This window comes from Lodderomyces beijingensis, assembly GCF_963989305.1.
Source record: "Lodderomyces beijingensis strain CBS 14171 genome assembly, chromosome: 1".
Lineage (NCBI taxonomy): Eukaryota > Fungi > Ascomycota > Pichiomycetes > Serinales > Debaryomycetaceae > Lodderomyces > Lodderomyces beijingensis.
In genome coordinates this window covers 646,972-663,074 of record NC_089970.1, presented here as the reverse complement: position 1 = coordinate 663,074, position 16,103 = coordinate 646,972, and the positions used below count along the sequence as shown (strand labels likewise).

Below are 16,103 nucleotides of genomic sequence, written 5' to 3'. Positions count from 1 at the left end.
GGCTGTTGTGCCGTTTTGATTAAACTCACACACCATGCACTACAACCGTTGCCTCGCTTGTTATTCCTCTGTAGATTAAGCCCCGAAACAACCCTACGATTGTTATTGAAAGAGACCTTTGGGTACTGGGATATTTGCTGTTCGGACTTCCAGACACCCCCCCAGGGGAACCGCCAAATCGAATCAGCCTCTTTTGCGCTTAATTGATGGTGTAATGGCCCCTATCATACTGGAAAGGGAGAGAAATTCAAAATTTTTTCCACTTTTAGCTTCTGACTTTTAGCTCTAACTTCAAATCTCAGATCATCATATACATAGATGTTTCTCCAAAAGCAACATAACGGGGTTAGGGCAACTGGATCAAGAGTAAAGCATATTCTCTGATACCTCTGTGATCCCTCCCCCGCGATATTTACCCAGATAAACGTACCCCAGAAATTCAAAACAGAGTGAGAGAGGGAAAAAAAAATACATCATCAACAGCCAGGACGAAACCCTGGAGTGACACGCGCGTCAGTGCCTCGGGCAAACTGTTACATCATTCACATCATGCTATATCAAGTTTTGGTTAAAACGTATTCTGTAAGTTTTTTTTTTCAATCTTCACCTAGTCAATGGACCTTTTGCAGATACTCGAGTTTTCCTGAATATCTCCCTAAACATGTAAAATTGAGGTACAAGAGATTAGGTGAACCCCTTTTTTTTGAAGACATCTTAGTGAGGACCAATAATGATCGACCTTTAATGTTTTTCCCGATCAACTCCTGATGTCAAGCTGGAGTGGTATAGAAAAAAACCCAAAACGTTGACATAGTATGAGGCTGACAGGGTGGTTGTTACGGGAAAAGGATACAATTAATACAAGAAGGAGTTGCTTCTGTTTCCAAGTGGACCTTTGAAGCAATTTCTTTATTCGAAACCTCGAAACCTGACATAAATCAAAAAAGTGTTCCACCTGCTGAAGAATCAAAGACCCTTTTTCATTCAAACGTTCTCCATAAAGGCCAAAACTAGGCTTGAACTTTGAAAATTTAAACAAGTCTCGAGTTAAAAATCACTCCTCTTAGCCGTACAGCGAGTTTCCTACATCATCTGCCCTCACTTATAGGAACAAACCTTGACAAAATCACCAGAACCATTCTTTACTTCTCAAGATAAAAAAAAATCCAGTACTTCTGTCCCATGAACCACACCGCTGGTCATCATCAGAATGTAGTCAAGCAGCAGCAATACCTTTACACCGGCAATGTCGCATTTTTTCCTGTCGCGACTCAACTGGTAAAATCAAAGACAATCCGTCCTCTTCTCAACCTCCGATTCTTCTAAATTCCGCCACATAAAAAAGCAAAAAAAAAAGATACAGCAATTTGCCATTTGCCGTTTACAAGCAACTCCCTCCCCCCCCAGTTCTCAGATAAAGAAAAAGACCGCTATAGCAAAGCAAGAGCCCACATGGACGAACATATTCCAACATTCTTGGCCGTGACGGGGATTGAAGATGAGGCAGTGGCAAAGCAATTTCTTGATGTCACAGGAGGAGATCTAGATATGGCAGTCACCTTGTATATGGAATCGGGGCAGCATGGCGGCGGCCAAGGTGCAAGCGGAGGCAATGGAGGATCAGCGAGGGCTCCGTATGACGGGGACGACGAAGCACTTGCTAAGCAACTACAGGAACAAGCCTATGGAGGCGCACCGGGACAAGATCACGATGATGGTGGCGATGGAGTTCGTGAAGCTGATGCCAATGTGCATCGACATGAGACTTTGATTGACTCTATCCCTGGCTATGGAGGAGCTGGGGGGCTCATGAGTCAAATGCATAGACAAGCGGATATGTTTGGACGGAGACAACAAGGCATCTTTCATCAAGGTTTTAACTTCCAGAATGGGTCTCTGATGAATTCTTTCCATGGAGGTGGAGAGGACGAAGTTGATGAGGAAGTAGATGATGATGATGAAGAAGAAGAAGATGATGATGATGATTACGATGGAATGGAGTTTGAAGGTGCAGAAGGCTACAACCAGCTGCATGATGTGCAAATTATAGATTCAGACGAAGAAGACGGAGAAGGTGAAGAAGAAGGAGCCGCCGCTAATGGTGGCGGATATAACCGCAACCGAGCTCCAAGGAGAAGAAGCGTGGGGAGAAGGAGGCAACTTCGAGAGCAAAGAGATCAAAACTTGACGTCTGTGCAGCGGAGACTTGCTAATCTCTTCCGGCCGCCCTTTGACATTATAAGTGTACTCACCTTGGACCAAGCTAGAGCTCAAGCTAAAGAAACCAAGAAATGGATCCTCGTTAACATCCAAGACTCTTCTGAGTTCCAATCGCAAGTGCTCAATCGTGACTTCTGGTCAAATTCAAGAGTCAAGCAGATTGTGCGCGAGAATTTCATCTTTTTGCAGTACCAAAATGACTCCTTTGACGGAGAATCTTATGTCAATTTCTACCATGTTGACCAATTTCCTCACATTGCAATTATCGATCCGTTGACCGGGGAGAGAGTTTATAGATGGAAAGATGGCCAAGTTCCCGAAATGGAGAAATGGATCAGTGAAGTTTACCTGTTCTTGGACAGTTTTTCACTAGCGCCAGACTCGAAAAACCCCTTGGTTAAGCATGAACGAAAGTTGGATTTGGATAGTCTAAGCGAGGAGCAGCAGATTGAGCTCGCGATGAAGCAAAGCGTGTTGGACAGTGACAACATCAACAATAGCAATAATAATAACAATAATAACGGCAAGAGTATAGATGATGCCATCAATTTGGATAGCGACGACGACGATACTACATTTTCGCTGGAAGGTCTCCCCAAGTCTGAGTCGGCTCCTTCTGAACCTATTTTCGAACCTTTTGAAGCTATAAAGGCAATTGACCATAAGGAGCCTACAGAAGGACCTACAACCCGAGTTCAAATCCGGTTCCCCAATGGGAAGCGGCTCGTGCGCAGACTTGGCTTGCAAGATCCAGTAGTTGCATTGTTTGAATGGTTGAAGTTTGTCTTGCTGGAATCTGGTGCAGGATACGGGCTCAATTGCAATGACAAGTTCACGCTTTCCAACAGTTCAGACAAATCGTTCAAGTTTATTCAAAATCTAGATAGAACCATTGAGCAGGCAAACTTGAAGAACGCAAGCATTCTTTTGGAGAAGGACTAAGCTCGTTGGTGTATATAATTTGGTCAATGACTTTTTTGCAGCATTTGCTTGTTTTTGTACTCTTCTGTACTTGTTTTTGTTCACTTTTGTTCTTCTCCTCTTTCAAGATATTATCGATCAATTTTGGGAAACACGTTCAAAGGAGGCACGCTGGGAAAGGGCATTATTGAAACGAGTTGCTCCTGGAACAATACATTCTTGTACATTTGTCTGCTTTCCTTCTCGGCGGGGGTCATATCTTCTTCAACGTCGTAAACTTCTTCATAGGACTCATACCGGTCTTCATCGTCGCTGTCGTCCTCGTCATCATCATCATCATCGTCATCATATTCTTCTTCTTCTTCTTCTTCCTCTTCTTTGTCATCGACATCATCATCTACTTCACCTTCTTCTTCTCCATCTACTACTACTACATTGTCTTTCGTAAGCTCATGGTCATTTTTTTTCTCCTTCTTCACTGGTAATGGAGCCTCAGATAGCTTATTTGTATTACTTTCTGAGGCGACTCCCATGACTCCAGTCTTTTCGAGCACGGCACGTTTGATGGCATTCAAGTCGCCATCCAATTCATCACCATCACCATCGTTTGCATAATTCACCAAATCAGGCGGTATAAATGCTTCGTTATAACTTCTCTTGATTCCAGCACGAACCTGTTCAGCGCGCTTACCGTTTGCGTGCAATTCTTGCCGTATCGAGGATAACTCATGCTCGTTCTTGGGTAGCAACCGGCTTCCCTTGGTGACATAGGTGGAATCATGATTCCTCCTCAACATTGCAGCAACGTCACCGTTGTTGCCCTTGACGCCATCATTTGCAAGCGATGCTATGCGCTCCGGGGTAAGCAACGAGTTATAGTAGTATCGATCCATTGTCTCTTGAAGATGCAGTTGATTTAGTTGGTTATACTCCTTGTAAAGCTCATTTAATTGGTGATTTGTTTTAAGAATGAGTTTTTGCTTTTTCGCCGCGACTTTACTGTGGTACTGCTTCCAGGTGATGGTTGCATTACTGCAACAAGTTCTCTTGATGAGCTCTGTCTGGTAATCTTTTGATTTCGTTATACATTTCAAGTTGGTTCTATGCGGTTGGAAAATGTCATTGAAGAGGTACGGGAATGGTAGATTTGACAACTTGTTTGCGCTTGTTGCGCTTGTTGCGCTTGTTGCACTTGCTGCACCACAATCAGCCTTTTGCTGATTGTCGTCATCCTGCAACTCTTTCGTCTCATACTTGAACGTAGCATCAAAATCAAATGGCAGTCTCATACTTCGGAAAATCTCCTTCAACTCTTCTTCATATTCGTCCAAGTTTTTCACAAGGTCAGGCTTGGAAGGCATGGTGCCATTACTGACCATGATCAAATCCTCAGTGTTGGTAATCATGTTATTTATGATTTCAACTTCGAAATTATAGATCTTGAGCCAGCTCTTGTTGTTACCCTGTGCTAGTTCAATCAGCTCGCCCAATTTGTCAATCATGCTGGTAATGCGTGACAACCGGGACTCGACATATTGTCTTGAGAGCTTTTTAAACTCAGCTGCAATCTCGTCTTGGTAGTTGTTCAATTGCTCGAGTGGCATCTGCTCGATACGTTTCTCCAAAGCGGCTGCGGCACCACTACCTTCGGTTGAAGCACAAGCTGCATCGTCCGATTCTGAAGATAACATGTTTAGCCCTTAAAGAACCGATGCCGTCATAAGTATTTATACCGTCTTAGAGATATTGCGAGGAGTGGGAGGAAGACCTTAAGTTGTAGGAAAAGCGTGCACACTACTGGACCAAGGGTGCCAAAAATCAAAAAATTGGCAAGGGGACCAAAAACAGCGCTACTAGAGATGTCAGGTAATATCCTTGCCACACACATTTCGGACAACACTTTTGAAATCAGATATCGCCACCGCCATCTGCTCCCACTTGAGCTTTGAAGTTATTGATGTAGCGTGTTTGCGTAGAGAAATTTTTGGTTAGAAAGAGCCAGAGATAATTTCTCTTACAAAAGCTTGTAAATGCCTCTCAAGTAAGTATCCCAGAAGATATCGAGGCTTCCTCCAAATTCTATGCCACTATCACAAGTACGGGGTTCAAGCAGATTGGCTCTTTCACCTAATCAAACACGAGATTGCACCACTCTGACAACCACTCCATTAAAGGTACTTGGCTAGAAAAAAAAAGAGCCAGCATCTTTTTACAGAAAACAAAAAAAAAACAACATAGATTTCATCCAAAGCATAAAACATTTCTCAACTTATCTATCTTCGGCCCATTCATTCTCCTTTCTAATAGCCGCTTCCTCTTCTGGACTGAAATCATTGACAATGTTGAAAGTTCTCCTCAACTCCTCGGGACTCTTGCTCTTGATCATCTCAGCAACCATTTTACAGCCGCTATCCAACAAGGGCTTGATGTTCAAATAGTTGGCAGCCAAGATAATCTCGTACAACATCTCTTGGTCCACCTTCAAAAAGTTTCTATCCCACTCTTCAACGGGGACCGATTTCTTTGCATCTTCGTCGTCGTCATCTTGGAAAACGGTGTTTTTGTGATGTTCGCACCATTCCAACACTTTCGACAAGACATTAGCTCTCACGTTTGGCGTTGGGATTTCAAAGTCTTCAGTCAAGCCATCGGGGTTCAAGTCGTGAATCATGTTCTTCATCAATATGGATTTCTCAGCTACTTTGGGCTCAACTGGGAATTTTTCATCGTCGGATGACACTATGATGACTTTTGGTGACGACATTTAGAACAAACAAAAATGAACAAAAAGAAAAAATTGGGAAAAAATGCAATGAATCAGGATGGGACTAGATTGAAACTATGGATTATCGGATTGTTGGATCGTTGGAGTGGCTGATGGTATATGGGTTGTCTGTGCAAGTATAAGTGTAGATGGTACCCCTAGGTTTAAAGAAAGATTGATATCGCCCTTTTTATAAATTGTGAATTGTTTCTCACCTCGTACTGTGGAGTGAAGGTGGAGCGCATTCAGTGCATTTAATTTTCCTTAAAAAAGAACAAGGAATTCTGTTTGAATCCAAGAGGTATACGGCATCGCCCACTGGCCGGATCCTTTGCTCATTCAAACTTTCTTTTACTTACCCCATGCAATTTCAAGGAAAGTAACGGGCACGCAAGCTGATAGTGCCTAGTCTTCTATAAAAAAACACACAAATATAGTAAATAATTAACTCATTTAATTTCTTCATTCAAAGTTTGAATATATACCTGCGCTGAAATCATCTAATTCATCCAATTTATGTAACGTGTTGATATAAGCATTGCCTGCTAGTTCATCAGAGCTATTGCTGCTCATTCCTCCTCCTTGCATGTTGTTTAGATTGTTCAAGATATTCTCAATATCATCTTCATCGTTTTCTTCTTCGTCTCTAGGTTCATTATTATTGGCCATAATTCCATTTTGAACTGAAAGCTGCGCCAAAAAGCTGGCTAACTTGAAAGTTCTAATGGGTATCTCTGTGATTTTGGGAGATTTTTCCGGTAATGTTCCAGACATCACTAGACTGTTTGACGTGTTGGCCAAACTAGTGGAAAGATTGGTGGTCAAAATGTGCAAGTCAGTCATCACCAAGGAGTTGAACAAATCGAAAAAGTACAAGTTATTGTCCAACATGATTGAGTTGGTTTCGTTTATGAGTTTTGTCAAGTTTGAGTCGGGAATGTCCAAATGGTGAATCAAGTCTGGATTGGTATTTAATACTGTCTCTAACAAGTCTGGATAGTTGATGGGGAACAAATTGGCCAAGATCAACTCCTTGTTGTTGGTGTTGATTTCGCCAATAATGTCCGACAAGATCACTTCAAATTCCACAAGGCCAATCTCGGTCTTGGGAGTGATTTTCTCAAACTTGTTCACCACTATGGCCTCGATTAACGAGCTTATATTGACCCACCCTTTGTTGAGCAACCACCAACTCAACGAGAGGTAGCTCTGTTCGATGATGTAGTTTTCGTGAGGATCGATATCGTTATTTGGATGCTTGACCCCAGCCATCAAAATCGCCGACTCCAAGTACGATCTTCTTGCCAAGATATTCAACTGCAACCTGGTCACCAAGAGTAAACCCGAGGTTGCGTACATCAATGTCAAAGTCCGAGTAATGGTTTTGATCTTGAGCAAGTCCCACAACTCGACTTTGCTCTTGTTCATGTAGAATGACAATTTCGACTCCGGGTTGTTGTTGTTGTCTAAGAGATTGAGATTATCGGCGGTGAGCTCGCTGTTATGGCCGTTGGGTGCAGCTTGTGCCGGCGCGGGCACATTCTGTGGTGGTTGTTGGCCCTTTTTCAACTTCAAGGCCTGAGTAATGAGCTCCACGGGCAGCGCGTCGATTATCGGGCCTGCTAAAACTGGAAGTAGCGCAAGAATAGTATAGTAGCAGTCCTGTTGTGTCTGGATAAACCGCTGCTTGATCTGCTGTTTAAACATCAACTCCTGCCTCAAAGCATTCTGGTAGTTTCTAAACTTCTTGATCACAAACTCATTGACGATCAAGTAGACTGATAGCGTCACGGCACTGGTAATAAATATCCTCCGCTTGTTTCGCTGGAAGAAGCCAGCTAAGGATGAAAAAATCGCCATCACTTGCAAATCCTTTGGTCCACTAGTATTTTACACTGTCGTTGTTTTCCTGCTCAACTATCCACCGTGTGATCTGTCCAATTCTAGACTAGGGTCCGCTGGTTGTTGTCTGTCTGTCTCGCGTTGCCTTCGTTCTTGCTACTTTCTACCACCCTATTGATTGACTGATAGATTGATGGACGAAAGAAAAAAAAAGGCCAATTCTCTGTTTGTTGTGTCACGTGCCCTTCCTCCGCATATGTCTCCGTGTGCACAACAAAACAAAAAATCACGTCCTTGAACAACCATGGCCCTCGCTAAAAGCGGGGGAGAGTGGAAAGCGGGAACGCGTACTACCAAGGGCACCATACCCAACACTGACTTTAGCTTTTGGAGGTGGAGAGTGCCAATGAGATCTTGTCGGTTCATGTAGTTGATGACTCAATGCCACTAGCGGCTAATCACGACTTCCTCACGAAGATCATTGAAGAAGTGCACCAAGTTTTGGTGCTAGGACCAAATCTAGTCAACTGCCTCTCGAGGATTATATGAAAGCGAGGTATTCGAAGAAGAAGAAGAAAAGAAGTAGTAGTGGGAAGAAGGTTGGTGGATAGCCGAGTATGCACTTATGCTGGCAAGGCTCCATCTTGCAATTCATCCAATGTAGCGGGTCAAGATTTGAGCCCCATATGGCCCACGTTTTTTTTTTTTTTTTTTTTTTTTGCATCCATTGAATCGGCATGAAAAGAGAACTTCATGATGAGTTCAGTTGCTGCCATAAGTTATTTTTAATTTCTGGTTAGGCTGCAAAAAAGACAGCTGCTTTACTAGCATCTAAAGTCTCAAGTAGACCAAAAAATATGTGTGTGCCTCAGTCACCATCTATAATAGCGGTTCCGTATGTCCCAGAACCAGATGGATAGCTGCTGGTGGTGGTCATGGTGCTTGGGTCTGTAACATCTACCTAGAACATTTCTTCCTGAAAGTTCTCCAAAAGTTCAAATCGCAACTTTGAAATTGCCACTACATCTGACAAAACTTTGATCAAGTTTAAAGCCCCGTGAAACGATTTGTCGGGAAAAGCCGCAAAATCAATTGAAAAGGGGGGGGGAGTGGTGAGAGGTGATTGGTAGGAGGTAGTATGCCGCCCTCTACTTTGAACGAAACAGCCCTCGTGGCCCCCCCCCCCCCCCGCCTCTTTGCCATTCCCCCTTGACTCTGCCATGTGAAGTGCGTTTATACTACATTGAAAACTGTCTTCATCTCTCTTGGCAAATTAGTCCTTAGTCAACGGCATTGACGTGCAGTTATATTAGCAACCGCTGCCAATAGTATACATAAGTACTACTTGTAAATAAAAACTAAAAATACGGACGACATCAAATTGGTGGAAATGGAAGCCAAATCTGTCTGCTTTGTTTCCATGTTTGTCGGGTCCCGGTTAGATGCTAACCATCGCTAAAAACAACAAAATCCCGGAAAACCAACTCTCTACAGAAATGAGACTTTCTACGGCAGCTTGTGCCTTGTGGAAAAAAAAAAAAGAACTAATTTACTGCAAAATCCTCTTCCACCCTCCCCCCTAAAATTTATTCACTGCTTGTACGCACAGCATATTATCGACGTCAGAAATAAACATGAATATTAGGCCCAGTGGTAAACACCCATGAGGTCAAATTTTTGTTCTTCTTTTTTTCTTTCACTAAAACCTTCAATTCCAGCCAGTTGAGAATTTGGCCCTCTTCAACCTTGTTAGTTGACTAGGTGAAAGAAAAAGAAAAAGAATTCTAGCTCTTGTCTATCGATTTGTACAACTCAAGAAAAAAATTTTGAAAACTAGGTGGGCCCCCCCCTTTTTTTTTATTCTGGGTTCCAAGAACAGATTTGGCAGATTTATACCCTGTCATTTGAAACCAATTGAGTCTTGAGCTCGATCCTTGCACCACAGTTTGAGCAGTGTGTGGTCTTTGGATTGGAGCAAAGGGTTCATTTTCGGTCCGTTTTTCGTTTTTTCGTTTTTTGTTTGCTTTTCGCCTGGAAACAAGCAACCACAGGGGAGTTCTAGCCCGAGCCGTCCGTCGTAAAGAAAAAAAAGTGAAAAGTTTCTCCTTTGTAGCTCTTCTGCCTACCCACGTTGGGGTGGGGGGTCAATTCACTCAGACAATTAATTTTCGAGATAGAATCAATTAATTTATCCACTCTCTAGTGCCTGGTGAGAGAGTGAGTGTGTTCTTTTTTTTAAGCGGCTTTACATCAAGAGCTATGTTGGAGAAATTAAGAGACAAGCAAAATTAGGAGGTCGGTTCGGGCCTTATATGTGCAGTACAGCATTTTGCAACAATTGAAATCTGCCTTTATGACAAAAACAATCAGATAGAGCTATATCGACGTTTGAAGAAGCGGCGCTTATACAGAGCCTCCGTCGTGCGCCCCAAAAATCTTCGAAAGCATCTCCTTCTTCTTTTTCCTCCAAGGTCTCAGAAAGTTTTTTGTTTTTTTTTGGGGCGGATTATAAATGGACTCGGTTTTTCCCTCATTTCATCTCCAACTATCCATCAGTACCTCAGCACTCACTCACTCACTCATTCGCTCTAACAAAGATGCAATTCTTGGCTACTTCACTCCTCTTGTTCCTTGCTTCGTTCGCTATTGCTAAAAACATCATCTTGACCAACGATGACGGTTGGGCAGCTACCAACGTCAGAGCTACTTACTACAAGTTGAAAGCAGCTGGTCACAATGTCTTTTTGATTGCCCCCGTTTCTCAAAGATCGGGTTGGTCAGGAAAATTCGACATTCCAACTTCAAAGACCCTTCAAACCAACGGTGAGTTCAGCTACCCAGCTGCTGGTGCTCCATCCTGGGGCCACGAAGCCAACGATGACCACATCTGGTACTTTAACGGTACCCCAGCTTCATCGGTTGCTTTTGGTTTGCAATACGTTCTCCCCGAAAAATTCAACAACATCTCCATCGACTTGGTTGTCTCTGGTCCAAATGAAGGTTTGAACCTTGCTGGTTTGTTCACCTTGTCCGGTACTATTGCTGCTACTTACAACTCCGTTTACAGAAACTACCCTGCTGTTGCCTTTAGTGGATCAAACGGAAACAACTCTTTTTTCAAGGACAGCTTGGACTTAAATGACCCAAAGAACCCATCAACCATCTACGCCAACTTGATCACCAACTTTGTCCAAGAATTGTTCAAGACTCAAGGCTCCAATCCAAGAGCCTTGCCATTGGGTGTTGGTTTGAACGTCAACCTTCCAAAGGTCGGTTACGAAGACGAGTCATGCACCAACCCTAAGTGGGTCTACACTAGAATCACCGGCCAAGATGCTGCCACCGCCGACTTGGTCTACAACAAGACCTCCGACTCCTTTGTCTGGGCACAAAAGAGCTACCAAGCTTTGACCGCCTGCAACAACGGTGACTGCTCGTTGCCATCTGAAGAGTTTATTCTCGAACACACCAAATGCCAAAGCTCAGTCTCCGCCTTCTCCATCGATTTCGATGCCAACTTGGGCTTGACCAACGCTGTCCATGGTTTGATCGGGGGCCTTTTCAAATAAAGATCTTGAGTGATACCTGAGGCTGGTGAGTTGCCAGCTATCTTTTTTTCCCCCATTTTCCAAAAAAAAAAAAAAAAAAAGAAAATTTTATTCCCAATACCCCCGATATTTTTTTCAGTTCTTCTCCGTTGACAGTTTTGTATAGATATATCACCAAAGAGCCTCGTTGAATAAAAGTATACTTATGCGTGTTACCAAACCAAACAAACCAAAAAGAAAAAACGTAGCGTGAGAGTACGACAGCACAGACCACCACCACCACCACCACCACCACCACTACCGTCACTGTGCCTGTTGCTGTCGAAATTTGGCCCTACTTCTCACACACCAACAGGAGCCCCACGAACAGAACCCTTCCCTTTTCCCTTCCCTTCTTTCTGCACCCGAAATATTTTGCAACTTCGGTCGAAAGTGACACAAACACGGATATTTGTTATTCCAGAGATATTACTTGCACCTCGGACACCCCGGTGTCCAAAAATTTTCTTTTCTTGCAAAACACCGGTTCCAAAATGAAAATCAAAAAAAAACCAGCTCGAAAAGCTTTGTGGAACTGGGGAGATTTTCTTTTTCCATTTTCCTTGCACGCAGTAACAATCTAGATCAAGAGCCCACTTCTTTTCGCGAGAGAAAGAGCTGCAAGTCATCAAGAAGCCTCTCTCTCCCTCTCTCTCCCTTTCTCCCTCCCTAAATGGTTTTAGCAACTACAAGCATTGCGGATAAAACTCTGCTTTTTGAGAAGAGGCGGAAACTTCGGTAATATCCCAGATCTCCTGCAAAGTTCGAAGTTGGTTTGTTTTTTTCTAATCTTGGGCCACTTAAGAGGGAGGCGCCAACAATTATATAGTCGAGACCTGGTCCCCTTGGATTCTGCCATTGAGGCAACTTCTTCTTTTTCTTCCTTTACGGCGGAGGCAGGGACAACTCAACAAGGGGAAAGAAAGAGAAAGGCCGTGCTTCGTTTGGGATATTTATTTTTTTCTCTGTTCGGATTTTAGTTGGAAGTTGTCCGAAAGAGACGCGGCAAACTAGACAGAAAAATGGGATTGCTATTGAAACGGAAAAAGTTGAAGGAGACTCCAGGCCACTCTGTGGAACACCAACACCAACAAAGACAGCATCACCATCAGAGACATCCTTCGTCTAGACGCTCGCAAGACCATCAATCTAGGGGAAACCGCCACAGTGAATTATCTGACAGAACCGTGCAAACAGAAGACGAAACATCCATTAGGTCGGGCCCTTCCATAATACGCATGAGACCGCCGTCAAGCTCAGGAAATGGCGTCGTGTCACCTATTCCAAGGCCATACGGTGAAACACTTTCACAATCTGACCAAATTGACCGAGAGCGGCTTGCCTCTCGATTGGCAAATCCTGCCCACCCCATAGAAAACGCGGGTACAACAACAACAGCACCACCACCACCACCGATATCAATATCATCACCGTCACCGTCATCACCACCACCACGGCCATCATCTCGAATGAACGAGCCCTTTGCGAGCCAGGCAGCCGTCGACCAGGACCCAGCCATTGCCGTTACGTTGATGAGGGAGAGTACAAACGGGTCCAATGCAAATAAACACCTTGCGCCGCCCGATCGAGCAGCCACGAAAAGCGCCTCTTCGGAATCATCCCAAAGCAACCATAATGAGCAGGTCTCGCCCGGCGCGGAGCAACCACCGAGGTCCGAGTCGGGCGGATTTATCTCATCCCTATTTTCAGCAGCAGCAAGCAAGATGATTGCTCCACATCCAGACGAGAGCAAGGATACCAAGAAAAAAGAACACCTGTTCGTCAATAAATTGGACAGTCTTATAAAAGGAGTCAAGCACGATGATCGATCCTTGGTGGACGAGTCGGAGGCGGGGCACGACACGGACAATGTTGTCGAAGAGCAAACTATACCACAGCACCCCAATGACCCTGCTCGTTCGGATTCTGCCAAAAATATCCACTTTGAGCCAGTAAGAGAATCGCCGTTGAACACTTTGGGGAGTGGAGATTTGTCCCTTGCTGATTTCGACAACAACTACCACCAACAACACCAACAACAACAAAAGCACTCAATGCTGGCTTCACGTCAACCCTCGATGCGGTCTAACGACGGCCATGCTCCGAATTTGAAACGCAACATGAGCCCCGATGCTGTAAATGACACTTTGCCGCTGGGCAACCAGCTCCAAGTTGTCACCAATGGCACGGACGTGAAGCGAGTGCGCCGGAAATCGTTGAATGGGCTGGCACCATTGGACAGAAACGGATCCATCAGCAAAAACTCGCAAATATCGGCCAATGGAGATGACAGGAATAATAACAATTTGAGCGAAGTGAGACTGAAGGGCTCAGATGAGGCTTTGAATGAACACTCCGATTCCGAGCCTGAGAACTTGGACCATATTGTTGACTATAACAAGGAAATCAAGCGTGCTTCTCGCAAAAGCAATAAGGAGTTTCACCAAGCGTTCAAAAAGATCCCCAAGAATGAAAAATTGATTGAGGATTTCAGCTGTGCTTTGTCAAAAGACATTTTGGTCCAGGGCAAAATGTACCTCAGCGACCACTATATTTGCTTCAACTCCAACATTTTAGGGTGGGTTACCCATTTGGTGATACCGTTGCAGGAAGTGATTCAGATTGAGAAGCGATCCACTGCCGTGCTTTTCCCCAACGGGATGATTATCCGCACTTTGCATCAGAAATATGTCTTTGCTACGTTTTTGAGCCGAGACTCGGCGTTTGACTTGATTACCAATGTATGGCATCGAGTCTTGCTCCAGAATTCGGACGTTGACCCTTCGAAATTGGGGAGAACGTCGCGGTTGAGAGCTGGGTCCAAGGCATCCTTGGGCTCGCAAGAGAGCGGCGACGTGAGCGAGAGCGCAGATTCATCCGATGACGAGTATTCGGGAGGGTCGGATGAAGACGACGATCGATCATCGATCGCGTCGGAGGACGAGGACAATTCCAATGGAGGAGACGACGAAAACAGCAAAGACGAAAACGGAGGCTCTTCCGATGACGGTGGTGAAAAGTGGAAAGGGTTTAGCATATTGGGACCTGCGACTCATGACGCCACGGAAAGTGGGTACACGAAGGAGTCCGGCGAAACATCCGTCGCAGATGAAGTGATTAAAGCACCTCCCGGAGTTGTGTTTGAGCTTATGTTCGGCCAAGACACTTCGTATTTCATGCGGATTTTAAAAGACCAAAAAAATTTCGACATTGACGAGTCAGCTATTCACGGATTGAACAAGGATAGCAAGAGCCGTCATTACACCTACACGAAGCCACTTAGTGGGCCCATTGGTCCCAAGCAAACCAAATGTGTCATTGACGATGCTGTTATCGAGTTGAATCCGGAAAAGGTGTTTGAAGTTGAACAAACGACTCAAACTCCCGATGTGCCCAGCGGTAACGCATTTAAGGTCAAGACCAAGATTTTCTTGACTTGGGCCGAAAAGAACCTGACAAAGATCTCGGTGATGACTTCGATTGAATGGAGTGGCAAGTCGTGGATCAAGGGCGCGATCGAAAAGGGCACCATTGATGGGCAAAAGGAGAGTATGAAGGAGATGATTGAGACCATCAATTCCATTTTGGCTGAAGGCGCCGGCAAGAAGGGAGGTGCCGGTGGTTCGAGCAAGAGAAGGTCAACAAGAAGCAGACGAAACACTGAGAAGAAGGAAGAGGAGGATGAAAATGCGGCAAAACAGAAGCAACAACAAGAAGCAAAAGGCGGCTTGTCACAACAGCTTGTTGATTTGGTCAACAGCGTGGGAGATATGGTGCCAATTCCAATGGTGAGCAACACCATTACCGGCTCCATTATTGTTGTAATTTCATTCTTGTTGACCATTTTCGTGTTTAACAAACTTGGCGGTGCATTGTTTGGCTCCGGCCCACAAAAGGCCCAGTTTGAAATTGTGCCTTCGAACGTCTACACTTCGCGGATCAAGATCAATAACCACGATTATTTGGTGATACCGACAATCAACACCAACTTTGCCAACGAGCGGAAATTGCGCCAGCAAGAAATCAATATTTGGAACTGGTTGGAGAGTAGAAGCGATGGCGAGTTTGGCAAGCATTATAAATTGAAGGACAATACCGATGAGAGTACAGCTGAGAATGGCGATGCGGGGTCTCGAAGCGCGGATTTCTTGGATCAGGAATTTGGTCGTCTTTCAGATGGCGAGTTGAAGGAAAAGATCAATCGGCAGGAATTGCAAGAGTTGTTGCGTGTGCAAATGTTAGAATTGCAGAATTTGCAAAAGAGATTGAATGAGTTAGATTCGTAGAGACACTTTTTTTTTGAGCTAGACGACAATTTAATGATTTTATTGAACTAGAACGTGCCCTCTAGTTCCCCTTCGCTTGCATGAAATTCCGACAGCCTCGTTGAATCTTGACACATTTTTTTCTGTCTTGATTATCTCCAAATTGATGAGATTGCAAGCACCACAAAACCGGAGTTGAGAACACTGGAATGTGAGACAAAAAAAAAAAAACAATGCAGCCAAAAATTGCAGCCAAGACGTGGCTGGTGCAGACAACCTCGTTGAATGTTGAAGTTTCCTCAAGATGTCGCTGCAAAAACACACCATAAAAATGATTCTAGAAGCAAAAAAAAAAAGAAAAAGATAGAGAGTTGACATGTGCTGAGATTCCTATGACTAACCACTGTTTGATCATGTAGAGAAAGCAAGATATTGCCAGCGCCGGCAACAGCAGAAACTCTCGAAAACTGGTTTCATATCAAACTTCCCCCCCACCCCCCAAAG

General features: G+C 44.2%; 6 protein-coding genes across 6 annotated transcripts; 3 read left to right on the top strand and 3 right to left on the bottom strand. All coding sequences in view use genetic code 12, as the record gives it.

Moving 5' to 3' along the window:
* Positions 1-1,452: 1,452 nt before the first annotated feature.
* Positions 1,453-3,162, top strand: LODBEIA_P02740 (uncharacterized protein; the record flags this gene model as incomplete). Its single annotated transcript, XM_066972772.1, has 1 exon — positions 1,453-3,162. The coding sequence occupies one exon, from the start codon at positions 1,453-1,455 to the stop codon at positions 3,160-3,162; it is 1,710 nt and encodes a 569-aa protein (XP_066827212.1).
* Positions 3,163-3,272: 110 nt separating this feature from the next.
* LODBEIA_P02730 (uncharacterized protein) lies at positions 3,273-4,832 on the bottom strand (the record flags this gene model as incomplete). Its single annotated transcript, XM_066972761.1, has 1 exon — positions 3,273-4,832. The coding sequence occupies one exon, from the start codon at positions 4,830-4,832 to the stop codon at positions 3,273-3,275; it is 1,560 nt and encodes a 519-aa protein (XP_066827211.1).
* A 578-nt stretch (positions 4,833-5,410) lies between these two features.
* LODBEIA_P02720 (uncharacterized protein) lies at positions 5,411-5,905 on the bottom strand (the record flags this gene model as incomplete). The annotated part of the gene is made up of 1 exon (XM_066972750.1): positions 5,411-5,905. The coding sequence occupies one exon, from the start codon at positions 5,903-5,905 to the stop codon at positions 5,411-5,413; it is 495 nt and encodes a 164-aa protein (XP_066827210.1).
* Positions 5,906-6,367: 462 nt separating this feature from the next.
* Positions 6,368-7,765, bottom strand: LODBEIA_P02710 (uncharacterized protein; the record flags this gene model as incomplete). The annotated part of the gene is made up of 1 exon (XM_066972739.1): positions 6,368-7,765. One exon carries the CDS (start codon positions 7,763-7,765, stop codon positions 6,368-6,370), a length of 1,398 nt encoding a protein of 465 aa, XP_066827209.1.
* A 2,579-nt stretch (positions 7,766-10,344) lies between these two features.
* Positions 10,345-11,316, top strand: LODBEIA_P02700 (uncharacterized protein; the record flags this gene model as incomplete). Its single annotated transcript, XM_066972728.1, has 1 exon — positions 10,345-11,316. The coding sequence occupies one exon, from the start codon at positions 10,345-10,347 to the stop codon at positions 11,314-11,316; it is 972 nt and encodes a 323-aa protein (XP_066827208.1).
* A 1,040-nt stretch (positions 11,317-12,356) lies between these two features.
* LODBEIA_P02690 (uncharacterized protein) lies at positions 12,357-15,620 on the top strand (the record flags this gene model as incomplete). The annotated part of the gene is made up of 1 exon (XM_066972716.1): positions 12,357-15,620. One exon carries the CDS (start codon positions 12,357-12,359, stop codon positions 15,618-15,620), a length of 3,264 nt encoding a protein of 1,087 aa, XP_066827207.1.
* Between the last annotated feature and the right edge of the window lie 483 nt (positions 15,621-16,103).